Below are 26,825 nucleotides of genomic sequence, written 5' to 3' on the forward strand. Positions count from 1 at the left end.
AGGCTCCATTCTCAGCGCAGAGCCCAATGCAGAGTTCCATCTCACGAACCATGAGAACCTGACCTGAGCTGAAACCAAGAGTTGGACTTCCAGCTGTCTGAGCCACCCATGAGCCCCTAATTTGCTTAAATTTAAATGTATGTGTGATATAATTCTACTATACCCATCCTTGTTCGGAGGATCTTCAGGAAATGGATCTCTCTCTGGGACGCCAGACAGTGAGGAGTGTCGTTAAGTCTGGGGCTGCCAAGGAAACATCTTTGCCACACAATCATGCCAATACAGAAAACAAGAGGTCTAGGAAATGAAGGGAGAATCACGATGACCTCATTTGAAGTACAGGATCGAGCCGAACTTGAAACTAGTCTACCTGTGGACTTGGCAGTTCATGAATCAATCAGCTCCCTTTCAGTTATGACTCACAGGAAGAGTCCTGACTGATACCCAGTTGACTCAGAAGAGCTTCCAAGCACATTGCTACTTGCTCCTTTGGCTACCTAGACAATCAGTCTGAAAGTGTCACACATTTTATCTGCACATTTTGGAGCTATTTATAGTCCTTCTGTTTCTTCTTCGCTGGGGGAGACACTTCTTCCCTTAGATTTTTAAAATGGAAAATTGTTTAAGCATGGGGTGGTTGAAATAAGGGGTTCAGGGAAAGGAGAGAATTTAAGAGTCCCCCTTCCTCATCTGCCTCACACTCAGGGACCACCCTCCTATGGGGCATTCGTCGGGTCTTTCCACCCATGCCTGCAGCATCAGTACATGAGGGAAAAGCTAAGTCTGTCTAAGAGCCCCCGGCTGCTGTGGGATAATATAACAGACCTAATTCCCACAGAGGAGAGGGCTGTCTGGAAAGAGAAACTGGTGTGGCTCAGAGTTCAGCGGCCTCACTCTGAGAGCCACGCAGCTGTGCTGTTGGGTCACAGAGAGCAAGGACACCTGCCCTGTGATGATCGAGGAACTCAACCCTAAGAGAACGTGGCCAAGAGACTCAGACGGCTCAATTTCCAGTTTGGATATTACAAGTATCTAAAACCAACACTTGGGGAAGGTAAAATAAAGTGTCTTCTTTTGAAGTCAGAATTATAACATATTGGCCTAACAGGTAAATATTGACTAAAGGAAAAGAGAGGATTATTACATCATGATAGAAGCCATAATTTTAAATTCGGCCTGTGTGTTGTTACTACACATGAACTTTCTGTCCTTAGTCAAAATTGACAAACTGACAAAGAGTTCATTACAGGAGATAAAACATGAAGCAGGCCAATCAAAACATATTCTGGAGGCTTAAATTTCACTCAGAATTCCCAGCAGAGCCTCTAAGACCAGCAAAAAGAAGCTCTCTTATTCTCTCCTTTGGACCTTTTTTGTGGAAACGCTAAGTAAATATTTTATTACATATATTTACATAGTGTGAACTTGCAGAACTTTTGAGGTAGTGGCACTGCAGTCTTTATTCCATGAAAGAGAAAACACAAATCCAGAACCTTCTGTAGTATACGCTGCCAAACCATTTAGGACCCATTTGATATTTTTAAAAGAATATTGTCTTCCATATAAAAATATTCTTTAAAATTTTTCTTTACATTAGAAGTTTTCACCTAGGGGGGCTCAGGGAAGCCCTGATGGTTTTGAAGAGCTGGGGAAGCAGAGGGAGGCCAAGTCCCCGAGGCTGGCCATGCCAGGCCCGCTTTGCTCAGTGGTGTCCCATGTGGAATGTGGCAGAGAGGACATCACAAGTGCTGCATCCGGGTAAATCACAAAGAGCACCCAAAGCAGGGGCTTAAAAACCACCTTGTCTAAGCCAGCCTCCCAGCCAGATCAGCCTCTTTCAACAGCATCCCTGCTCAGTGGCCCCTGGCATGTCCTCAAGGGGCGGGGGAGCTCAATACTCTATTTCTGAAGAGCTCCTGTCATCAGAAAGTGCTTCCTCACAAGGATCCATGATACACAGAAATGAAGCCTCTGGTTTACTCTGGCTCCGGACATCCATGAGAGGTGATTCCTCTGTTTAAGGTGCTCACGGTCTCGTGGGTTGGCAGATACAACAATGTGGTGACAGTGTATTACCAGCACTATGACAGAGGAAGGTTACACATCCTTCTATATGGGGACAAGTGGAGCTAAAGTCCGCTGCTACTACAGTGAGAACATGTGAAAGTGCTCTGGAGTCAGTAACAACTATATGAACACATACTGACAATGACAATCATAAAAATGATAATAAGGAGAGGCGCCTGATAGTAATTTGGTTAAGCGTCTGACTTCGGCTCAGGTCATGATCTCATGGTCCATGAGTTCGAGCCCCGTGTCGGGCTCTGTGCTGACATTTCAAAGCCTGGAGCCTGCTTCAGATTTTGTGTCTCCCCCTCTCTCCTTGCCCCTCTCCCCCACTCATACTCTGTCTCTCAAAAATGAATAAATGTTAAAAAATGTTTTCTAATAATAATAAGGACAGTAGTAGTGACTGTTTCACGCCTACTTTGTGCCAGGGGCTCCACATACACTGACCTAACTTTGACACAGGCACATAAACTGTATTTCACGGATGAATCATCTGAGCCTCAGAGAGGTTCCAAGTCACTTGTCCAAGGTTATCTGCCTAGTAATAATGCCTGCATTCAAAACCAGCTTCAGAGTCTTTGCTCCTTTTGATCACCCCTGGCCCCCTAAACTCCAAGACGATACAACTCAATTTTTCATCTCAGTGGGGTCACAGATCAAAATCTCTCCCCATCTCTAGAGAGATTCAACAGAAGCCACTCTTGGCCATGGACCCAGAAGGCCTGCTGGGGACTCTCCTTGGCCTTGCCTGCAGCCACATCCTGTCCCTGTAGTCTCTTCTGGTTCCCACTGTCACTCCCCTTCACCGTCGGCAGCAGAGCCCAGCTCTAGTAACCTAGTAGCCCAATTACTAGGCCATCAAGTCCAGTTCCATTTGACTGTGAGTCCTTAAGATCCAGCCACTCCTTTCTAAGATTCTAGTTTATAGTCGGTCTACCTTGGCTGGCAGCAGAGTCACTGTCCTCGGTACCTGAAAGGGCTGTGTCTACTACGGGCAGGGATGTATCAGACTACCTCCCTGAGGAGTGAGACCAGGGCCTTCCAGGCCTGGGTCACTTGAAGTCCCTTTTACCCACTGCTAAGACCAAACAGTGGTGACAGATGCCCTTCCTGACCCAGAGGCTCTTCCTGACACTTCTTTTGATCCAGAATGTCGGGCAACAACACTGCCAAATGTACCTCACAAGCAAAAAAGTAACTGCTTTTGTCTGGGTCACTAATGGCCTTTGGTTTGTGAAACACAAAACTTTTTAGGCCTGACTTGGCCTCACCTTACAGGGCATCTGAGACCTAGTGATGTCTCCTTCCTTGACACGCACTCCCTGGGCTCTGGGCGTGTCTGCCAGTGTGACTGCTCCTTCTCAGGCTCCTCCTCCTCTCCTGCCCCTTACACGGTGGCATGCCTCCAAGCTCTGCCTGTGCTGCCTTCTCTGTCAATTCTACTTTCTCCTCGGACTGTCTCAGCCATTCCAAGGAGTTCAAGCATCATCTCTGTGCTCTGGTCTCCTGATTCTGTGCCACCAGCCTGGACTTCTCTGAGCTCCAGACTGACATGCCTCTTAGCCGTCTCACAGGCACCTCACACTCACACCTCTGACAGTCCCCATGTCTCTTCCTCCGCTCTCCATCCCAGGAAGTGGGATCATGCTCCCTAAATGAAAGGGGGCACCATCACTGCCTAAACCTAAAAGAAACTATCTCAATCACTCACTCTGAACACTTTCCCTTAAATGGGCCAGTCTCTCTTCTTCCCACCATCCACACTGTGGTCAGGGCCACCGTTTTTCCTTTGAAGGAAGATCTAACAACCTCCTTGTTGCTGTCCCTGACATCTGTCAAACCCATTTTCCACACTGAAGATAACTCTTTCCCAAATACAAATCTCCCTGTCCCCCTGTCTCTTCCTGACAGCTTCTGCCGGTCCCGCAGGCTAGTGCATAAAGCCTACTCCCTTCATGACCAAGGCCAGGCTCACTCCTTCTTCTGTGTCTCCTACAGCATGACACTCTCCATGTGCCCCCCACCCCCCAACCAGGGCTCAACACCACTTCCCGAAGTCGGTCATGAGACATCTCCCCCACCCTCTGTCATCGGCACGAAGGGCAGGGAAAGGGCCGAGCACATAGTCAGTGTCTGATGTTTACTGAACGAATAAGGAAATGACAAAAATATAGGGCAGACCCATTGCGACTCTGGGTTGAAAGGGGTCATAAACGCTGCCTGGTCTAACTGTGCAGAGTCCTCCCCACACCAAGTCTTCCCAGAGTGAGACCACCCTATGCCTGCGTACCTCAGGTGACTCAGAAATCACTACTTCTCAGCAGAGTCTGCTCCATCCTCGGATGGCAATGACACAATCTTCTCCCCCTTCAAAGCCAAAATACGTCTTCCTACAGCTTCTACTTTTTGGCCTGGTTCTACCCCATGGGCTGTCCAGAACAAGCCCAGCTCTTAGAAGACAGCAACGTGGCTGAGAGAAATGAGTGCAGTGGGAGATCTCTTCCAGCAGGACTGGGCTCTGCTTTTGGTTTGGCACTGGCTTCGAAATATTCAGATAGCATGCGGCCCCCTGGATCTTCTCTCCTTCAAGCTAAATTACCACATGGCTTGGCTTTGAGTCCCCTCATAATCCTAGGCATCCTCCTAATAATCACCTTCATTCATTCAATTAGCCACTCAACAGATACTTACTACGCTTCTACTACGTGGCAGGTATGTTTCTAGGCACTGGGGACACACAAGCACTCAAAACTGATAAGGTCCCTTCTCTTAGGGAGCATTCATTCTAGTGCGGAGAGAAAGACAACAAGCAAGCAAATACACGGTAAGATAACTTAAGACAGTAAAAAGGACTGTGAAGAAAATAAAACAGGCTGAGGTGATGAGAATGCCTGGGGTCCACCTCAGGTTTAGTTCAGAAAGATCTCTAGGAGGAAATAAATGGAGGCCTGTGTGTCTAAAAAGGGCCATGTCACATGATGGCATGGGGGAGCGCATGGCAGGCAGAATAACCAGAGCAAAGGGTCAAAGGTGGCAGCAAACTGGCTGTGTTGAAGGTAGAGAAAGAAGGGGACACCTGGAACCTTCTAGTGGCCAGTGAGGTGGATGGGACCCTGACGAGAGATGGCCTGCTGGGCCCGGATGAACAATCAGATTTTATTTCAAGTGCTGTGGGAAATCACCGGACAGTTTCCAGCAGAGAAGTGAACATACCACCATCACTCTCTCATTTTGTTACCTCTTGCTTCTGCGTATCACGGTTCTGCGAATGCGGTCTAAGGTCAGACTGAACTGAAAAGGAGTGAAGAACTCTTAGGAGTGGTGCTGCCAGGCAAACTAATTGAATCAGTCCTTCAGGGATGTAATACGCTTGGTAAACAAACACAGAGGATGAAAAGAAGCATAACCTACAAGGATGTAACCATAACCTGTTACATCGATGGATGCAACAGACACTGCGTTTCCCATCGCACAGACTGGCCTCCATCCAGCCTACGTGACGGGAAAAGGATGCTCTTGCTCGGGCCACCCTCTTGCCCCTGTGGTCAGTCTTCCCAACAACAGGAGTCTTAAGAGCAATAGAAAACTGTGCTCTGAAAGCTCAGAAAGGGCAATCCAACAAACAGAACAGACAGCAAGGGACTTTCTGCTGTCTAGACTTCCCCAGCAGTGAAGGGCCTCCTTCGGGGCAGCATGCTTGGGTAGGATGCAGGCCCTGGCCTTAGTTAGGCCCGTTGCATTTTAATTTTTTTTAACGTTTTTTATTTATTTTTGAGAGAGAGAGATAGAGACAGTGTGAGCAGGGGAGGGTCAGAGGCGGGAGACACAGAATCCGAAACAGGCCCCAGGCTCTGAGCTAGCCGTCAGCACAGAGCCTGACACGGGGCTCTAACCCACAAACCGCGAGATCATGACCTGAGCTGAAGTCGGACACTTAACCGACTGAGTCCCCCAGGCCCCCTGGCCCGTTGCATTTTAGAGACAGATTCACAGCTGAGGAGCAATTGGGCTTGGATCACCTTGTAGCCACACAGTAAAGTCCATCTTTTAGTTGGGGCAAGCAGATTTCCCTCTCACCTTGGTGAAAACACTGATTGGGTAAGAGACGACTCTAACTCTGACGTCTTCCAGTTCTGTGCGGCATCTGGTTACGTAATCCAACACAAGCGTTGACCCCTGGAACAGCAAGCCATGGCAGCATTCCATGGCCATGACGTGGCAACAGTTTGAGGGTATTTCATAAACTTAAAAGGAGTCAAAGTGAAAAAATTCTGGACAAGTAAATGTGAATGCAACGCAAGGTCCCCGTGTATGAGGAGGGGGCTGTACAAAAGGATTTCTCACAAAAAAAAAAAAAGAAAAAAAAAAAAGGATTTCTCAACCCCTCTTGGGGGCCAGGGTTTGAAGAGTCTGCATGCTGTCTCTTTTACTTTTCCTCTTACCATCCAGCAAAGGGTTAATGAGGACCTTCAGTTGCAAACTCCTTCAGTGGTGAGCTCACCTTTTGGGACTAAGCAGCTTCGAGAGTCTTTTTCCTTCATTATTACAAAGGGCTCTATCAATCTGCAAGTACTCAGCTAAACTGCCCACACTGCAATTTTTGTCATGTCCAATCTAATTCTCAGGAATCTAAGTTTAAATTTATATGAACAGCATGGAAGAGGAACACCCAGGTAGTAAATTCCACATTTCCCCTTCCAAATGATTTGAGCAATGGCCTCCTTCATTAACAGGAAAGAGAATGCGGAGCCGAACATGGGAGGCTGGCACACCCGACGTCTGGGAATTTCCAGGCTTTTCAGAAGTGAGTGGGGAAAGCCCAGGTCAGCCGGTCAGGCCTGGGACAGAGCGTGGAGCACAGGCTCGTGCAAAGCTCTGGGTGCAGGAGGGCAGGCGTGTGGCCCTTCCTCCATGCCAAAAGAAGGTGGGGTCAGAGGGGCCGAGAAGGACCTCTGAAGGCAATTACGAAGTTAGCAGGTGCAAATAAGTAAGGGTGGGAGTGGGGGTGGGGTGGGCTGGGGTGTGACTGGGATGAAGTGGGCATGGTTTCAAGGTTGCCAGGGTTGCGTGATGGGAACAAGGAGTTTCATTATACTCTTGTCTACTTTTGTGCATGTTCAAAATTCTCTATCCAAAAGTTAAAAAAAAAAAAAAAGTTTGCAGGGGCTGAAGCCAAGGGAAGAAAAAAGTTTAAAAGGGAAAAACCCAGTTAAGTAAAACGAGCTAAAGTTTTAAGAGAAGGACAAGCCAATAGAGGCAGGAGAGGGTTACTTGCCGAAGCAGAATTGAAAGGTCCCCAGTGATGATTTCTGGAGGTTGAGGATATGGGGACTATTTCTTGCTTCATTATACACATTTGTAATGTTTCCAGCTTTCAAAGGCTGGAAAAGCAATACAGATAAAAAGTATAAAATAAAAAAATGCAAACCTGGCTTAAAAATGTCTGGGAAGAAATATATCAAGATGGTAACAATGGTTTTCTCTGAGTAGGAGAATTAGACATTTTTCTTTTTGCTTATATGTAAATTCTAATATTTCTATCATAAATGGATTGTTTAACAGTTCCTCCCTCCCTCCCTCCCATTCCCTTCTGTTCCCTTCCTTCTTCCCGTCCCTCCCGTTCCCTTCTGCTCCCTTCCTTCTTCCCGTCCCTTTCTAAATAAAAACGCACCCACATAATGCTCTGTCCCCACTCCGCCACCTCCTGATCGTGGACTCCCCACCGCACAGCAAGAGAAAGCGCCACGGGCTGGCCTAGGCAGGGGGCAGTGAGTGGTGGCAGGTCACCTGCCACGTCTCCTGGCGGATAAGGGTGAAGAAAGCACTTCGCAGGCCAGTTCTGTTAGAGGTGAGCTCAGTAAATGAAGCAGCACGAGTAGGCACGCTCCTTCTAAACAAGAAACAACTATTTTCAAGCCAGAAATGGGACTCCAGTTTACAGCAGCCTGTGGCTTTTGCCGTCACTTTACAGGACCAACGTCTGTGCAGGGCGAGCACAGAGCACCTACCCCTTCTCCAGGCCGTGGCATCAGGCAGGGGGTGTGCGATCCCAGCCGACTGATTTCCCACAGACGCACTTCCGAAAGCCAGATCTCAGCATATTTTCACACCCCTTTGTGAGTTTTTCTTTAAAAAAAAAACAAAAAACAAAAAACAAAAAACCTCTCTACAAAACAATTACTGGTCTCTAATAGGCACATTTAAAAGAAATGTGCCATTTTCGAACAAGTTTTGCAAACATCTATGTGTATTTAAATGCTTATTTGCTAAGTGTAACTGTTCCCAACAACTGCTTAATCCGACCTCAGCCTACCTTTCAGCGGAAATCAAAGGAACTTTCATATTCACCTTGAACTTTGAGAAGCTAAAGCTTTTAAAAGCTTTATGTCCTGTGACAAAACCCCTTAATGGCTTTTTTCTCTCATTCTGGAGAAGCCGTTTAAGGTTCTTGTTATTTTTTCCCACCATATCAAATTAGCTCTTTTTGGATCTAACTACTCAGTTTCATTCATCTCTTTTGCATGATGGAGAGAAATGTTCTCTGATTCCCCAAGGCTTCTCGAAAATTAATAAGAAATTATATCCGTAATTTATGACTGCTTATGATAGGCATTCACCTTACTGATTGCCCTGTAAAAATAGCACACTCACTGCTTCCTTTCTAGAGCACTTTGTATTAATTCATGTAATCCTCACAATGCTGCAAAAACCGATCTCTTCCTACATATGAGGAACCCGAGGCCCAAGGAAGTTAGATACCTTGTATCAAGGTCTAGCTCCCAGACCTAAGCCTTTAACCACTACTTTACGGGATTTGCTCCTGAGTTTCAGGTATCTGACTAATTGCCAATTGCTCTGTTCTTAACCCCTGTAAGGCTTCAAGTGCTCTCACTGTACTAGTTTTTAAAGAATCAAACATTTACTCTGCAGAGCGCACACTCTAAGACAAATAGGCAGAAGAGAGTATGATTTCCAACATAACCAAAAGTGACTTTTATGGGGACAGTGAATATTCATTGAAAAAAACCCCTGCAACCAATGGTCATTTTCAGTTTCTGAACTAGCCATCTATCAATTACAGTTTTCACATGAAGTGTTTGAATTGATAAATTTTCTAGGTAACTGAATGCCAATGCTTTAATCATTAATCCTTTATGGCTTTAACACTTCTGGATGGAAATCCTCTATAAATATATTACACATTTTCTTTTCCTAATATAGCAGAATACAATTCAATATTAATAACAGGGTCATTAATATGAATATCTTTTATATTTTTCAATAGATGCTGAGGCGGCAGGGTAGGGCAAAAGTGTCAGTCCTCAGGACATACTCTGAAATTTACTTGTTACTTCTGCCACCAAAATGGAGTTAAGACCGTTCAGATCAAAACCTCCTGGCTAATTATAATCACAGTTATCATCCACTGGGCCTCACACATAAAAGATATTCAAACATTCCTTGATTAAATTAACTGACTGCACAAAAGTTCTATGTGGTAGGTATTATTAATTTGTGTGTTTTAGGGGCAGCTGGATAGGTCAGTCAGTTAAGCATCTGACTCTTGATTTTGGCTCAGGTCATGATCTCATGGTTTGTGGGACTGACCCTTGCATCGGCTCTGCACTTATAGCACAGGAGCCTGCTAGGGATTTTCTCTCTCCCTCTCTCTCTGCCGCCCCCCCCCACCATGATTTCTCTCTCTCTCAAAATAAATAAATATACATTAAAACAACTTTTATGTTTTATAGGTGAAGACATTCAGGCTCAGAGAGGTTAGATGACTTGCCCAATGATGACTAGCCTGGATTAGAACACTGTTGGACTCTAATATCAATGTGCTTACCAATCTGCCCCTCGTTCTAGCCTTTTCCTAAGGGGTTTTAACCATTCCACGATTATCAGTACCTTTGACTTTCTGTTTCACAGCAGTTCTATTGAGATGGAATTCACATACGATACAATTCAAGCATCTAAAGTGTACAGTTTAATGGTTTTTAGTATATGTACAGTTGTGCACCCATCACTGCAGTCGATCTGAGACTATTTCATCCTTCCCCAAAGAAAACCGCCTATCTGTTGTCACCCACTTTCTATCTTGCCCCAACCTTCCCAGCCCTCGGCGCCCTCTAATCTACTCTGTCTCTGTGCTTCTTCTGGACCTCTCATATAAATGGATCGGTACGTGGTTCTTTGTGATTGTCTTCTTTCACCTAACAATGTTTTCCAGGTCTTTCCATGTTGTAGCATGTGCCAGTACTTCATTTCTTTTTATGACTGAATAAAATTCCACTGTAAGGAAATACCACATCTCTTTACTCTTCATGAGTTGACAGAGATTGGGTTGTTTCTACTTTTTTTATATGCCCCTTCGCTTCTTAAAATAAACTTTTTATTGAGGCATAAAATACATAAATTAGACAAACCATAAGTATATAGCTCAATCAATTTTTACAAGGTGAATACACTTAGGCGATCACTCCTCAGTTCAAAAAACAGAACATAACCAGAATTCCAGAAACTTCTGGACATTTGGGTTGTCTTCAGTGTTTCGCTATCATAAATAATGCTTACATTATTACGTATTCTTGCCCGTACGTACTCATTTCTGTGGAATATATGCTAACAAGGAAACTGCTGGCTCCTAAGTGTGAATCTACTCAGTTCTATTACACACTGGACAACTGCTTTCCAAAGTGGTTGTACCAACTTCCACTCCTGCTCGGTGTATGAGAGTTCTAATTGCTTCACATCCCCATTAACGTTTGGCATCATTGTCTTTTAAAAAAAAATTAGCTATTCTGGGAGGGACACAGTAGTAACTCACTGTGGTTTCAATTTCCATTTTCCCTGTGGACTACTGATATTAAGCACTTTTCAGACGTTTTGGACCACTGGCTATCTGTTTTATAAAATGCCTGTGGAACTCCTTACATATTCTCAATAGGAGTCCTTTGCTGGCCATATGTTATTACAAATGCATTCTTCTCTGTGGCTCGCCTTTGCTTTATTTTCATGGTGTCGTTTGATAGGCAGAACTTCTTACATTTAATGAAAGCTAATTTATTCCCTTTTTCCTTTAAGGGTAATGCTTTCTGTGTCCCACTGAAGCAGTCTTTGTTTATCCCAGGATCATGAGGTTATCCTTCTATCGTATCTTCTAGAAATGTATGTTTTACCATTTACACTTAGATCTGTGAAGCACGTGGAGTTGACTTTTACAGAAAGTGTGATGTGGGAGCCAAATTTCACTTTTTTCCTATATGGATACCCAATGGATCCACCATCACATATTGATAAAACCATCCTTTCTTGATAAAACAATCCTCTATAGACCGCAGGGACCTCTGTTGAAAACCAGGTGATCATACTTGTATGGATCTGTTTCTGGATTCTCCATTCGATTTCCACCTTGACTCCTGAACAGGAACTGGATATTTGTTATTTCTGTGTAACCTCACTAAAATTGCATCTCAATGTTAATATTTCCATTTTATATTAATAATAGCTTTTACCGAGCACTTACTTTTTGTCTGGCCCAGTTCTAATCGCCAGGGACTATCTCATTTAATCTTCTCAGCAAGTTTAAATTAGGCATTATTATTCGCACCTTACAGACCGGGAAATGTGAGGCATATCCCTCTGGAACATGGACTGTGTCTCTTCCCATTTTGTTGTCATCCCATCTGCTTGTGTGGAAAAGCATCAGGAGCACAAACAACTTCAGGCAGTTACTGCTAATATCTTTAAAGTGAGGTTGTGTTTTTGCAACGACAGGCACAAATGGAGCTTTGTTCCTTTAGCTTTTCAGAGACTCAGAATTTTGGAACTGGAAGACACCTGAAACACTGTCTAGTCCAAAGACTAGCTTAAGAAGGAGAATTTCAGAGAAACCACGGACATGCCCGAACGTACATGATGCAGTAAAGGCAAAGACAAGACAAGAGCCCAGCTCTGCTGCTCCTATTCCAGTGCTCTTTCTGGTATCCCGCAACTGCCTCTCATCATGCAATGAGTGTGTTGGAACACTGAGACTCCTGAACTGGCTTCCAAGTTTACCTTGGTGCCAGATACTTGAGGATGCCTGACTGGTGGGTGCCAGATTATCTTGGCTTTAATGAGCAAGGAAACTGGAACCAATCAGCAGAGCTGGAAGCAGATGAACAGGCCGCAATCCAAATTTGGTTTAACAAGGTGCACTGAGACATCCATGAAAGAAGAGAATTTCCAAAGCCCAGACCCCACAGAAATCAGGCTAGCAAGATTTGAATGGAACATAGGAATAAGCCTTAGAGGGGTGGAGCTGTCTCTCCACTTAATCTTTCCACTTAGATTCTGTGTCCTCAAAACAGGAACTCATTGGCAAGCATCCCAGAAGCCCACTTCCATGCCAGAGGCCTCGCACGATTATTCAGTTACTTGGATTTTTTGAGTCAAGGTATGATTCAGTAAAAAATGATCATACAACACGGAGAGTTAAAATTATTCACTCATCAATACACCGGATGTGTGGAGAAGACACGTATTTTCTTCATGAATTGACAGTTCTACAGAATTTTCCATTTCTCTTCCCAAGATCACTATCAAGGGCCATACTCTGAAAATAGGGTTTGTGTCTGAGATCAAGTACTTGGATTATCTGGGATTTGCCTGAGGTCAGGAGGCCCTCTGACATAAGAGATTGCGAGAGGAAAAAAAATCAGTTTCAAAACCGAGATGGGAAGTGGCTTCATAGAGAAGAGGAGGGTAGGAATAAGGGCTCTGGAAATGCCAGGCAAGACGCAGATGTCAGAGACACACCCGGGAACGCAGCCAAGTAGAAGGGTGCCCTGACATGGAATTTTTTTCTTTTCCGAAATCTATGGAAAAGTTATCAAGGGTTCTCTTCTAGAACACAAGGAACAGATTTTAAACAGAGGAGTTTTGGGGGTTTTTTGGTTAAATTAAATACTCCCTGTAGATCTTATTTTTCAGCTGCATGCGCCATTTGTTTCCAGCGAATGGATTAAACGTTCGTAATTAAGTCTGAGTTGTTTGTACAGTACAGTGCTCAGTATTCAGGAAGGACCTGAGTCCCTTGAAACACGGCACTTCAGGTCCAGCTCACTGCAGTGGACGAACCAGGTAGAAGCGATGTGGTAAGAGAAGGGGGGAGGGGCGGGCCTGAATCCAGGGGTTTAAAGCATTCTGTCTGCGCTAAAGTCAAATTGCCAAAGGCTAGGGAAAGCTGAAATGGGAACACAGCTGCAAGAGCTTCAGCGACAAAGCTGAGAAAGACAATTCAAGGTGAGCAGAATGGCTGGGAGGAGTGGTCCGGTACTGAGAGAGCCGACCTGTGCCAGGCCGCCTCCCCAGGGCCTCAGGAGAAGATACTGGACTTTTGTCTCTGTATGTCCATCTGACTGTCTGGGCCCTCCTGTGATGGAGGCCAGGGACGGAGCCTTGGCAGGGTAGGGATGGAGCCGTAGCAGGTTCACACAGCAAAAAGCTACGATGTTTTCTCCACAGTGCTTGAAGTTAGGTTCTGATTGTAAGGCTTATTCCCCCACCAAATGACCCATGTGACAGGAGCCTTGGATCCCTGTGAATGGTGTGTGTGTGTGTGTGTGTGTGTGTGTGTATGTGTGTGTGTGTGTGTGTGTGTGTGTGTTGTGAGGGCATGGGGTAGAAGGCGGGGCCCAGCCAGAGCTGCGGATTGCTAGGCAAGGTAAAAATCCTGTGCGGAGCACAGTGTGTGTAAGGCTTTAGTCCTCTCAGGGCTGGGTGCTGCAGGTGCCACAGGAGAAGCAGCGGATGAGGTCTCCCACCAGACGGCCCGCTCTGGCCCCTGCGCCACCCCGCCACACTGCACTGAGAAGACAGGTCTCAGGCTGGGGCCTGCGGAGCAAGGCCTGGCATGTTCTTCCCTTGAGGGAATGGATGTCCCCAGCGATGCTGTTCACGGGAAGGGGCAAGCCCTCAGATGAGAAATGAATGCACAGTGAAAGAAGCAAGCCCAAGGCCTCTTTCCAGAACCTCTTAGGGGGAGACTTTCAAAGGGCAGAGGTTGAGGTGTGAGTGCCTGGATGATGCTCACAGTGCGGGGTCGGGTCGGGACCCAGGTGGGCCTGGATCTGGGAGCAGTGCAAAGCAAGCCACTTCCTGATGCTCTGTGTTACTCTCTGCCGGTCTTCCTTTAGCTGTCTTCTAGCCTTCAGGAAACTCCTATTGAAAAGTTAAAGTCTAGTTTCAGTTGTGCTTGAGGCACTAAGCAAAGGATTATGGGGACCATACTTGAACCAAATTGGTAATGAGTTCTGTCAGCTCTTCAAGTCAGTGAGCAGAGGGGAAGAGTGATTAGGAATAAGGAAGTGGATGTCCAAGGGGTGAATATCCATGTGATCCAGCTATCTCCCCATCTGGGAATCCTTTCCCTAATGCTAACCTAGGAACTCTGAGTTTCTTTTATGGGAGAAGGCAGTTTCCTTTTTGCTGGTCTCTTGGTAGTAAAAGCTTTCAAGCAATTCTTGGCTCTCTGGTGGGTAGCCTGTAGGTCAGTATGGCCGTATTTCAGAGTTAGGGAGCTCCTAGATGATGTGAGGAAAGTAGTCAGGGTAGAAACCCTTGGCTGATATGTAAGGGAGCATTTTGTATTCTGTGCGGAAGGTAAGTAAACTCAGCCCTGAGGAGGTAGGTAACTAACTATTCCATCAAGCATTAATAGGAACACATCAGGTGTACTTAGATTTATGCCATTCATCTGGCCATGGATCTTAGAAGGTATTGAAAATTTTCAAATGTATTGTATTTTTAAGTTAAAAGTGTTTCTGTATTTATTTCTCATTTAACTTCACTGTAACCCAAGAAATGATGTGTATAACTTTTAAAAACATGCTCAACTACTTAACACAAAATCATTTTTCATGTTTTCTGTGTATTTGAGAGCAATGCATAATTTTCATTTATGGGTACAATATTCTAGATATGGTCATTAGAGCTAGCCTGTTAACTGTGCTATTCAAATTTTCTATAGTTTGAATGAATTTCTGGTCTGTTTTAACTATTATTTCCTGGGAAAGGTCTATTAAATTAACTCACTATGAAGATGGATTTATCAATTTCTTCTTGTATTCCTGTCAACTGTTATTTTATATATTTTGAAGCTGTAATATTTAGTAATAAATATTTAGACATTTTCCCAATGAAGTGACTCTTCTAACATCATTTAGTGACTCTCTTTACATTTAGTAATGTTTTCTATCTGAAAATTTATTTACCAAATATTAATAAAAAAGCTACCTCTTTTTTTAACAACTTATTTATTATTTTTTTAATGTTTATTTTTGAGAGACAGAGACAGAGTGTGAGCAGGGGAGGGGCAGAGAGAGACAGAGACACAGAATCTGAAGCAGCTCCAGGCTCTGAGCTGTCAGCACAGAGCCCAACGCGGGGCTCAAACTCAAACTCACAAACCGAGAAACCATGACCTGAGGGGAAGCTGTACGCTCAATCGACTGAGCCACCCAGGCACCCACGAAAAGCATATGCTTATGATTCTGCCTGGTTTCTAGAAGTGCTGCCTACGTGGTACTGTGCTAAACTAACTGGCTTGGGATTTTATGGACCACGCAACAGTGTTACCTCAGGCCCTGAGCAAACTATCCAGGTCATAGGCATCAGAAGATACCATTAAGTTAGCTACTTTAGCACACATGCCCTTCTTTGGTTATCTGCTCTTGGCCAGCTTAGCCATTCATTTTTAAAAGATGCATTGTTTTAAAGAGTTTTAACCAAGAAGGGTTTTTCAGGCTACTTGTTCTACAATATGATGAAAAATGTGATATGCAGATATTGTATATACAAAGCGTATGTGCATTTTCCTGAAAAGAGAGTCTATTGCTATCATGAGATTCATAAAGGCACCTGTGACCCTAAAGAGATTAAAATCACTGTGACATGTTCTGTTTCAGCCTTACGCAAACTAAAATGGCAGATTTTATCTGATGTTTCACAGATCTCCGAGCAAGAGGGAATTCTGCAGATAAATTATTTCATTTCAAAATGTCACCTGACTTCTATGTTCTGGTATTACCTTAGTGTTATCTCCAAATACATGGAACTTCTGAACATTCCCAAGAGAGTGGAATTAAAAACAAACTTATTTATTTCCCATTCCTAATGTCTCAACATACCATTAAGATTTAACTGATACCAACTTTGTATTTCTCCAAATTGATGGATGAACAGATTGCTACTGCAGATGACTTCTTAAAAAACTTTTTTAAACATTTATTTATTATTGAGAGACAGAGCATGAGCAGGGAAGGGGCAGAGAGAGGGGGAGACACAGAACTGGAAGCAGGCTCCAGGCTCTGAGCTGTCAGCAAAGAGCCTGACGTGGGGCTCAAACTCACAGACCGCGAGATCATGGCCTGAGCTGAAGTCGGATGCTTAACTGACTGAACCACCTAGGCGCCCCAAAAAGCCTTTTCTTAACTAGAAAGCCTGTTTGCCAATAAAATTAAAGAAAAAAAATTCTGGCTTTTGTATCACAAACTTTTTTTTCTGTTTGCTTGTTTGCTATCATGTTACGGTTCATTCAGGAAGTTAGTATGCACTGAATGTGGAAGTAGCCAGGATACAGACAGGGGAGAGATAGAGAGAGATGACAAAGTAACACCATGAAACAAGTTGCCATGGAGCCTACAGGTATGAACTGAGGGAGCAGCGTGGGCCAGGCAGGAGACTCACACAACAGAAGACGGGGAAGTGGAGCCTCACAAATGCCAACTTACAGAGCTGGAGGAACAAATGTCACAAACAAACACAAGATGTAATTCAGTGATCTCACAGCACCAATGAGATGCGACAAGATAGACTGAAAGACTTGATTATGACGGTGGAAAGGTACACCTAATTCCAAAGAAACAGACTTGTTTTAAAGAGAGCACGTGGACGTGGCTTAAATGTCAGCATATAAGCCCATGGGCAACTCACAAACCTAAGGCAAGATGTATACTGAAAATACAAAGGGCAAGGTAACAAATAGAAAAAGAACATGGAAAGTATACAACAGGTTGCTTGCTTAGATTGACTAGACCGAATACAGGGAACCATGCATGGTACTCTGGATACAGAGGTATCCAAGGAATGCCCTGTCCTTAGGAAGCAAGCAAAAAGGGGAATTAAATCCAGAGATGCTGGTGTTTATGGCTGCATGAAAGACATGAAGAAAATGTGCTAATAGGCTAGGAATAATTCACTCTACCGGGAAGAAAGAAAAGTTCTATCTCGCTGTCGAAGTCCAACACAGAAGTAGGCAGGGAGGCCAGGCATTCTGGGCAGAGGGCAAAGGGCAGGCTCAGAGGCAGTGGTGATGCAGAGCCCAGAGTGGCTGTCATTACTAGGGGCGTGTGCGTACATGCATGCTGTGCGCGGTGTGTGTGTGCGTGTGTACATACATGCATGTTGGGAGGTGGGGAAGGTGGGAGAGGAGGCGCTGGCAACTGATCTTAAAGAACTTGGATAGCGAAGCTCTACTAAAAATAGTGAGGATCTTACCCATAGGTACAAAGAGATTTTCAAGCAGAAAAGTAATCTGATCTGGTTCTGTATGTACATAATAGAAAAGATAGCTCGGTGGAAGGTGGAAGGTAGACAGGGAGGAGGGAAGGAAAGTATTGAAAAGGCTATGACAACGGTGCGGAGAAGAAGGGGAATCAAGTGTGATTCCGGGATTCCTTCAAAAAAAGAAACTCTGGTTGACCAGGTGGCAGATGATGTCTTTCTAAAAGGAAGGGACAGAGAAGAAACAGGTTCGCAGGGAAGCAAGGTCCTCGCAGCCTTGTCCTGGTGCCTGTCATGCTCTCCCTCCCAGCAAACCCCCAAATTTGCACCTCTGCAACTTCCCCCTTCCCCTGGGGGCTGAGGATCACTGAAGAAAATCACCTGGACCCGGGAGTGTTCCAACTCCGCAATGCTCTGTGCGATGGGATCGCTGTCAGCTCCCTCCTGTACCCTTTTCTCTGTGCCCCCCCCCCCCACAGCCCTACAAACCCCTTCCCTGCACCCCGGGCCCTCAGCAGGGCTCTACTTCCTCTCCCAGTTAAAAGGGACCTTATCAGGCAAGTGCCTTAGTCCTCTCGATCTCAAAGCAAGAAGTGTTCGCCATCCATGCTTGGCCTCACTTGGCACTTACACTCTGAATCACTCCCACCTTCTTCTCCAAGGCCTTGGAAAGTAACCAACTCCTCTCTTTCCTATATTTTCCATTTTTCCTTCTCCAAAGTCCCTTGTCTCCCAATACAGAAACACGTTAAAAATCAATTCCATCTTAAAACAAAGAAAAAGCCTCCTTTGACCCTGCCCTCCCTGCCTCTGGTACCTTTTGCAGCCAAGCCTCCCCAAGAAAGCAGTCTCCACTCCTGTTTCCCACTCTGTCCTCCACCAGCCACAGCATGGCTTCCCCTCCTGGAAGCCACTGACAGTAGTTTCACCAAGGTCATCAACAGTATCTCACTTGCCAAACCCAAAGGCGTTTAGGGTTCTCTTCTGTGTGGCTCTCCTGCATCCTTTGTGACTCTCCGCCATTTTGCCTGCTCTGCCTGTCTCCTCTCTCTTCCCTGTTTGCCTCCAGTCCCCACAGCCTCCTCCTGGCAGTTACTCTGTTGGGCCCCTCTCCCAGGGCTCAGGCCGGTCTTCCTCTCAGTCTGACTTCTCCTGGTTCACCTGTCCCAGGCTCACGCACTGAAGGCTCCCAGATCCCATCTCCAGCCCACTCCTGTTCCCTGTCCCCTGGGTATTCTACCTGGCTGCCTCCCAGGGACTGCAGACTCAACCTGTGCTGACTGGAACGTACCACCTTTCCCCCCAAAACCAGCCCCCCTCAATATTTCCTATTGAAGGCCATTACCTTCCACCCAGTGCCCATGCCCACGCTACAAGCTTAGATGACATTCTAGATTCTTCTCTTACTTCCAATATCAAAAGTTTATTAACTCATCCATTCATTCACTCAACAAACATCTGTATGCGTGCCGAACATATAACACGCACTGCTCTGGGCACTGAGGGGTCAACAGTGGACAAAACGATGTCCTTGCTCTCATAAAGATTTCCCTCCAATTTGGGGGAATAGGCAAATCTATATGCTGGGCACCCCAATATGGCCTGCCTCATGTTTTTTTTTAATAAGGTTTTATTGGGACGCAAAAAAAAAAAAAAAGATTTCTGTCCAATGGTACAGACCCACACAAGCGCCTTAAAGAAAATCAAGAAGGCGGCGGTGTAGACAAGACTGGTGACAGGGGTGGTCAGGAAGGGCCTCCCTGAGATGACATTTGAGCAGAACCTAAGAGCAGGGAACGACCTGGAGAAACGGGATCCGGACAGAGGGAAGAGTAAGTGCAGAAATGCTGAGGCCGGAGCAGCCTGGCACGGTTGAGGGACAACACAGAGGCCATGTGGCTGGAGCGGAGCAAGGAAGAGAGGGACTGTGTGGAGAGAGGGTTACAGTCAGTGGTCAGTCAGGGTGAAGACCTGGGTTTTCATCCTTAGTGCGACAGGAACCTCGGAGGGAGTGAGGCAGGGGAATGATCCTATGGGATGGACGTTTCGTAAGGACTGCCTTGACTTCAACACACGGGAAGGAAAGGGCAGACCTGGGAGACCAGTGAAGAGGCTCCTGCGGCTGCCCAGACCCCAAGCCCTGCCCCGATCACCCGTCCTGGCTGATGCCTCCCTCCAGTTCTGGCTGCGCAGCCCCAGCCGTGGTTGGGCCCTCGCCGCGTCTTACCTACACCATTTTAATGCCACTGCTCTAATCCAGCCTCCTCACCGCTGCCAGACGGATCTCTCTCTCGCAAGTTGGATCCTGACTCTCTCCTGCTTGAGACTCACCACTGCCCTCAGGACAAAACTCCTTCCCAGAGCCCGCACGCCCCTTTCCCCGAATACCTCACAGCTTCCTCCCCCCGTGTTTCGGCCACATCGACTTTTTGGTTCCTTTCAAGACCAAAGTCTTCGTGCCTCAGAGCCTCCACACACTCCGTTCCCTTAACCTGAAATGTTCTTTCTCCCCACTCTTTGTCCGGCTCACCCCTGTTTATTCTCAAGTCTAGGTTAAAATGTTACTGTCTGTCCCCCCACCCTGCCCCCATAAACTATGGGTCATTCCCGCATTTGCTTATTCAATATTACTTGATATTAACCTAGAGAGGACAGGAAGCTGGTCAAGTAAAACATCTAGCACAGAGCGTGGAGCGTGGTCCTTGGTCTTGTTTCTTGAATGAACAGAGGCTACTGCTCTCCACGTCAGAATGCTGTCTTCTCCGCAAAATCGAAACTTTCCGGCAGGGCCCGCAAAGGAATTCATGGTCTCCTCCTTGCTTTCTCTGCGATTACCACCCCACCTGAACCTCTCGCTCCCAGCATTCCAAGCTCTGCGTGGCTCCACCTGTCACCTGGGGCTTTGCATACACTCTTCCCTCTGCCTGGAAGGCCCTTCCCCTCAAGTGCCCGCAAACACCCGCACAGATTCACCGAGCGAGCGCCTACTCTGAGCCCGGCGTCTGTGACGGTGAATGGCGGGCAGGCAGGCAGAGCCAAGATTAGCAAGTCAACAGTGGGTGACGGAGTGGTGGGGAAAGAGATCCAGTAGGAAAGGAGAGGGGGTGGGGGCGGGGTGAATGAGAGGCAGAAAGGCAAGCAGGGCCTTACTGAGAAAGCGACCAGTCAAATATCGAGTCAGCCACACAGCTCTCCTGGGGAGCAGGGCTGCGGGCCGAAGGGACCACAAACGCAAGGACAAGGAGCATGGGGTGATGGAATGGTCTGGAAGCTCTGCAGACACTCGGGAGGAGACAGGCAGAGAAAGAAGGGCTAAAAAAGTACCCAGACAAAAGCAGTCCAAAAACGAGAACCAAGACAAGCAGGGCCCTCTGAGTCCAGGGAAGAGAGGGTTTCAAGAAGGAAGAGCAAAGAGCTGCCCAGATGTTGGGTGACCTGAGGTCAGGGACAACCTGTTTCGTTGAACTTCCTGAAGCCCTGTTGCAAAGGGAACAAGGGACAAATGGGAACTGGGGAAGTATCAGCAGCCGGCTCAGACGACTCTTTCAAGATGTCCTGATGGACACGAGCAGGTGAAAGTTCTGGAAGTGGAACAGAGCTGAGGAAAGGTTTTGTAGGATGAAGAAGACTGAAGTTTGCGCACAGAGAGGAGGAAGCCAGACCACAGAGAAATGTAAAGGGCTGAGGGGAGTGACTGGCGAGATGTGCTGAGATGTGCCCAGAGGGGAGAACGGAGCCTGGGGGTGGGGGGGTCTGGCCTGGTTGCTGGGATTCGCCTGGACGCTCACGCACGAGCTCCAGGACTTCCGTGCTCTCTGTTCCTTCCCAGAGACGTCCTGTCGGCAGTTCGCTGTCTAAAACGACTACCACCCATTCTACTGGTCAGGTTCTCTGGCCGAAGCCTGGAATACAGGGGTACGGTCTCTCCAGCTCCTGCTTCCGTACTGCCTGCGAAGGCATTCGTCCTAACAAGAAACTCTCCAGCAGGTGACAAATATAACCACACAGGGAAGGTACAGAGTTTAGGAATTCTATGAAATTCTCACAGGCTTTGCTTCTAGTCTCTCGTTCCTATTCCCTTACTGAGACACAGTTCTCTAGTCCTTCCTCCTCAGAGAAGGGAAAACCATGCAACCAGGAAGGCAATGGAGGCAAACCAAGCCAGAAGACTGGCGCCCCCTACAGCAAAGTCGGTAACCTGCATTCCCGAGCTCCCTCAGGGGGGAGGATGTCTGTGCATCTGAGCATTTTCTTATACCTGGGCAGTAGGTAAGATCCTGCTTTGAATCAGGTGGCTGTGCTCTGTGGGGACGGGAAAGGTGAGCGGGTGGCTGAATAGAGGGTGTGCTCCTTAAGCGGGAATTTCATGGTTCAGAGACGAAAGCAGAAAGGGGAGAGACAGGCGCAAGGGACGTGACTGTGGGTACCCAGCCCAGGCATTCCCTCCAGCCCTCTGCTAAGTTGTGGTCAGGTGCCAACTCCCCAGAAAACCTCAAGGAGGAATGGGTTGGTTTGTTTGTTTATTCCTATTCATTCATCCACTCACTCGCTTCCCCCAGGGGTTTCTGGTATACTGAGAGCTGTGCAACTATCACCCATCTAACTTCAGAACATTTTTATCACCCCAAAAAGAACGCCCAAACCCATTAGCAGTCATTCCCCAGTCCCCCCTCCCTAGCCCAAATCCTTCATTTCTAAGGCCTGCCTAGGATAATCCTGCCACGTCCAAAGGCAGAGCGCTCATTAGAGGATAAAACACTGGGAAAACCAGCTGTGAGAGGGGCAGTGAACATCAACTCCCTGCAGGGTCTGGTGGGAGCCCGAGTCGGCTAAGCTGAGTAAAGGTCCTGCCTAACAATTTCCTCTTGAGACTAAAGTGAAGCAAGAAGGCTTGTGTAACTGAAGAGAACAGGTGGCTGTTACTCTGGACTTGGGTCAGCCCAGTAAGGAGAACTGGCTGGGATCTGATGGCCATGGAGAAATCTGGATACAGGCTGCCACATACCTCAGACCTCATCAAGGCAGAAGGGCCTCCATGACCTGGGAAACGGGCTCAAACTTTACACACGACAGCACGTGGGGAGAATATGTATACGTGTGTACCCTACGCCCTCTGAAAATGATGCTTAGCTGAGAAGTTGTGCCACAGACCGACATGACAGCTGCTGCTAGTGCCTCGGGCGTGGTCACGTGACAGGCAAGACTTGTTCTGTGGACTCCAACAGGTACAGATGGGATCAAAGGATCCCAGGATCAAAGAAAACTGCAGGAAGACAGTAATATTTCTAGACCATTACCAGGAAGGATTTCCTAACAGTCAGGCAATCTTAAGGCCAAATGGGCCTCCTGAAAGGTAGAGTTAAAATGCGATCTGGATATTCAATAAGTGGATGCTGTGGAGGTAATGTGAAAACCAGAGGGTGATGTGACAACTGTGGCATTCCCGCACTTGAGTGGTGAGGTCAACTGTGAGGTGCGTTGCAAGTGATCTGTTACAGTAATAAAACGAGGGAGGGTGTGATTTACTGTCTTCAGATTCTGGGGTTATCGATATAACGCCACTCTTACTCACTTGCGTTAATCAGTATTTTCTTGAGCAGAAGTGAATGGCTCCGCGTTAAAGTTAGTGGGCTGGGTGATGCCCATGGGAATGTTCCACTCAAATGTATTTATAGGCTCCAGGAGGTGGGGCATTTGCAGACTAGATGACTGGAGAATCCTTTCCAGAGCAGAGATTCCTTGAGGGTAGGGGGCACCTCCTCATCAGCCTGCCAGCACAACCCCAACACACCAGAGAGCGGGTGTCACTGCCTTTCTGCAGAATTTAACTGCAGGCTGAAGGGTCTAAGTCTCACACCTATTGGAGATACTGGCAACAAGTCCCAAGGGGACATCTGAACTTGACAGAATGGGACAGTGAGGACTAAAGTGAGTTACGTCCGTCGGTATGTTTCACTGGCACAGAACAGTCATTCAGAGATTTCAATAGGACCAAAGGAAAGTCTGACCTCTATACTTTCTTTAAAGAAAAATGGTTATAGATGATGTAAATATGGCCAGAAAACATTATTTGCTTCTTGAAACATTAAACATTTTTTCCTCTAAGCAAAAACTGACATGAACTGGTAACTAACGGAACCTGAACTTAGCCAACCTCACCCCAATCCAAACTGGAATTGACTTTCACTTTTCATCTCCCTGGATAAATAGCTTTGGCAGAAACCGCTGTCACCAAGGCCAACTGTAGAAGTGCCACCATAAAAACGCTTGACTGACCAACCCTGGCCTTTTCAGAGTCTTCTCTGACTCCTTTTCCATGTCCCTTTTCTGCTGCTCTGCCAAATGACCGGATGTTAATTACTCCTCTGGAATGTGAGAATAACTAAGCAGATGGAAGGTATCTGATCACCTGGTGCAGTGCGCTACTGGGCAGCCTGTGATTTCTGGCACCTCATAATTTTTTTTTATTACAAAATTTTTTTCATTATAAAGCTATTATTACCCCATTATAAAAATTTGGAAACCAGAGAAAAAAGACCAAAAAAACACTTAGGATCCCATTATCCTAAAAAAGTTGCTGTTTGCACTTTGGTGCATTGTCGGCTTTTCTTCAGGGCTCGCTGTGTATGTAGTTATATGGACTGCATGCATTCAGCTTATTTGTACCCGGCCTCTCTGAAAAAGATGTGCTTAGATAAATGGGTCTCACCAGACAGGCAACTCATGTAGACACAACCTCTCCCCAGCCAGCTTGTCCGCATGCCCTCCTGGTTTCTAACTAGTAAATTCCATCTCCCCACCATCCATGTTGAAACTTTGGCTCCATCTCGGACTCCTCTCCCTCAACTCCAATGTCCATTTCCATTGATTTTTCTGTCATTACCCCTTCCTCACATCTGCCCTCCCCACCCTCCTTCATACTGCCACCAACTCCAGTCCAATTTATTATCTGTTTCCCTAAGTGATTACGATGCTTCTCTGCCTCTACTTCCTCTCCTCCTCCTTCATCTTGTACCGGTGAATTATTTTCCTTATTTTGACTGCTCTCCTTGACCACAAGATTGAAAACAATTGGTTTTCAGTTGTCTTACAAAGAACGTTCTTTGGTTGGAAATGTATAAATGCGTACAATTTGTCCCCAATCTGCTTTTGTTGCCCTACCTTCTCCCACTTCCCCATGGAAAATCTGTGCTGGTCATCAGCTCCCCTAGACAGGAGGCATAGTCAGTAGTGTGTGGAGTGAGTGGGGCAGGACACGTGACGCTCCCTGGTGTCCCTCTAAGGAGAATACTAGCCAGGCCAGCCGAGATGCAGTATCAGGTACTGGACCTACCCTTCGGCCATTAACAACCATAAAAGTGGACACAATAGAGGAAACAACTCTTTTCAAGCATTAGGCTACAGAGCAGGGCTGTGAACCTGGGGAGAAGGGAAATACAGGAAGTGAGGTCCACTGTCACCCGGCTTCCTGCTTCCTGGGGACACTTTTCACCCTGGAGTTTAGGGGAGTGGAGCTCACAGAGAGCAATATGTTCAAGCCTTTGCACTCAGCAAATATTGCTCAGAAGATGAGAAATCGACTCAGTATGTGTTTTTTAAAGTAGGCTGCTTACATTCTGGATTTTAAAAATATGTAATTGCTCCAAAATTTCTATGGCAACTTTTCTTTTTTTTGTTCTATCTTCCTTTCAATTTTCTTCAGTTGAAAATACTGAGCAATCTTGCCTCCGGTTAGTTTCAAGGAGGACTCCCACTAAAAGAAGATAAAAGCATTTTTAGGTAATGATGTTTTCTGTCTCTCTGCCTTCTCTCTGCTAATCTCCACAGCCTACACTAGTAGAGAAGTGGTCACACACTGGACCTATGGAGTTTGGCATTAATGAACTATATGAACACCTCTGCAATGTTTTAAAAGACTACGCCGCTCAGCCATCAACACTCTGGAGCCTGAAGGAGGTTTCAACAGACTGAAACCACAAGCGTGGATACCCATCATCGGCAAGCCATCGAAGCCCATGATGGAGCCAAAGCCAGATCCAAGAATGACTAAAGCCAAAGCAGCACCTAAACATCATCCTAGAGGGGGCCCAGAAGTAACTAAAGACTATATGCAGCACATGGTCGGGGAGGGGACACTGGAGCAGGCCTGAGAGGGTTTGCCCGTCTCACACTCCACACACTTTCCCTTCCGCCCTACTGTAGTTGTCCAAGACCACTAGCTTCAAATCCCACTCTTCCTGCTTAGCTCCCAGCCACCTTTCACAATCTGCTGGGAAGATGAACACCTGCAGGTATGGCACAGGCTTCACCAGGGCAGGTCTTGAGGGCACTGTCAGGGAAGGCGCTCCCGCTACCTGCTGCTGAGGACGCCTTTGGAGAACACTCCCAAGTCATCCCAATCTGTTGGTAAATTCAGGTAAAGAACCCAATGCTTCTCCTAAGAAGAGTTTAAGGCTTTCTTCTCTAACACCCTACACCTGAACTGGACCCTCCCGGAGGGCCAAGGCCTGGGAGAAATTCCTCTGCTCTCATCGCTGCCTCCACGGAGGCCCAGAAGGATCCCAGCCAGAGGACCTTTCTTGTGTTCACCCTTGTCAAAGTCACCACAGGAACACAATCTTTAGGTCTCATGCTGGGCAAGCCTCAGGGGCAAGTTCAGGAACAAACAAACCCAACCTTGCACATTATACTGCCTGGGAAGTACGAGGTGGCCAGAATGGCCACAAAGACATGCAGACTGCCCGCTACCCAGAAAGGTCTAGAAATTTCCATCCTACCATCAGCAAGTGGCTTGCAGGAGAGGGCATCATCGAGGTCACGGGCAGTTGATGGGTCAATGGTGAAGATACAGTCTTTCCTAGGAAAGATTGAAGATGTAATTAGCAATGCGACAGATACCAAAGCCTTTACCCTCCTGTCCTAGAGTTTTAAAGAACAGTTACTTTGCAAATATGCAAATGGTAGGCAAAGGGACCAGTAACTTCTGTCGTGGCTCTCTGAGAAGAGAGAGACAAGCGGGGGAAGCTACCAAGACTCCATCTTGTCTCCAAGGGTCGTCTTCTTTCACTCTGTCAACTGGTACCCTGGGCCTGAGCAAGAAAGGTGTGAGCAGGTAGAGTGAGGTGGCTTGCTGGATGAGGCTTTCCAGAAAGAGTTTTCCACCACAAGGAGCCAGTCCCTTTGGTAAATTACTCTCCAGTGGTAGTCCC

At 46.6% G+C, this 26,825-nt stretch overlaps 1 protein-coding gene across 1 annotated transcript in view; it reads right to left on the reverse strand.

Annotated features, from left to right (window-relative positions):
• The window catches only part of DIS3L2 (DIS3 like 3'-5' exoribonuclease 2), a 348,824-nt gene that overhangs the window by 110,120 nt on the left and 211,879 nt on the right, over window positions 1-26,825 (reverse strand). The window contains exon 10 of the mRNA XM_039234582.1: window positions 26,394-26,473. Within this exon, the coding sequence (XP_039090513.1) occupies window positions 26,394-26,473 (80 nt within the window). The remainder of the gene's footprint in view (window positions 1-26,393; window positions 26,474-26,825) is intronic.

Source organism: Hyaena hyaena, unplaced genomic scaffold (genome assembly GCF_003009895.1).
Source record: "Hyaena hyaena isolate Hyena2069 unplaced genomic scaffold, ASM300989v1 scaffold_86, whole genome shotgun sequence".
Classification (NCBI taxonomy): Eukaryota; Metazoa; Chordata; class Mammalia; order Carnivora; family Hyaenidae; genus Hyaena; species Hyaena hyaena.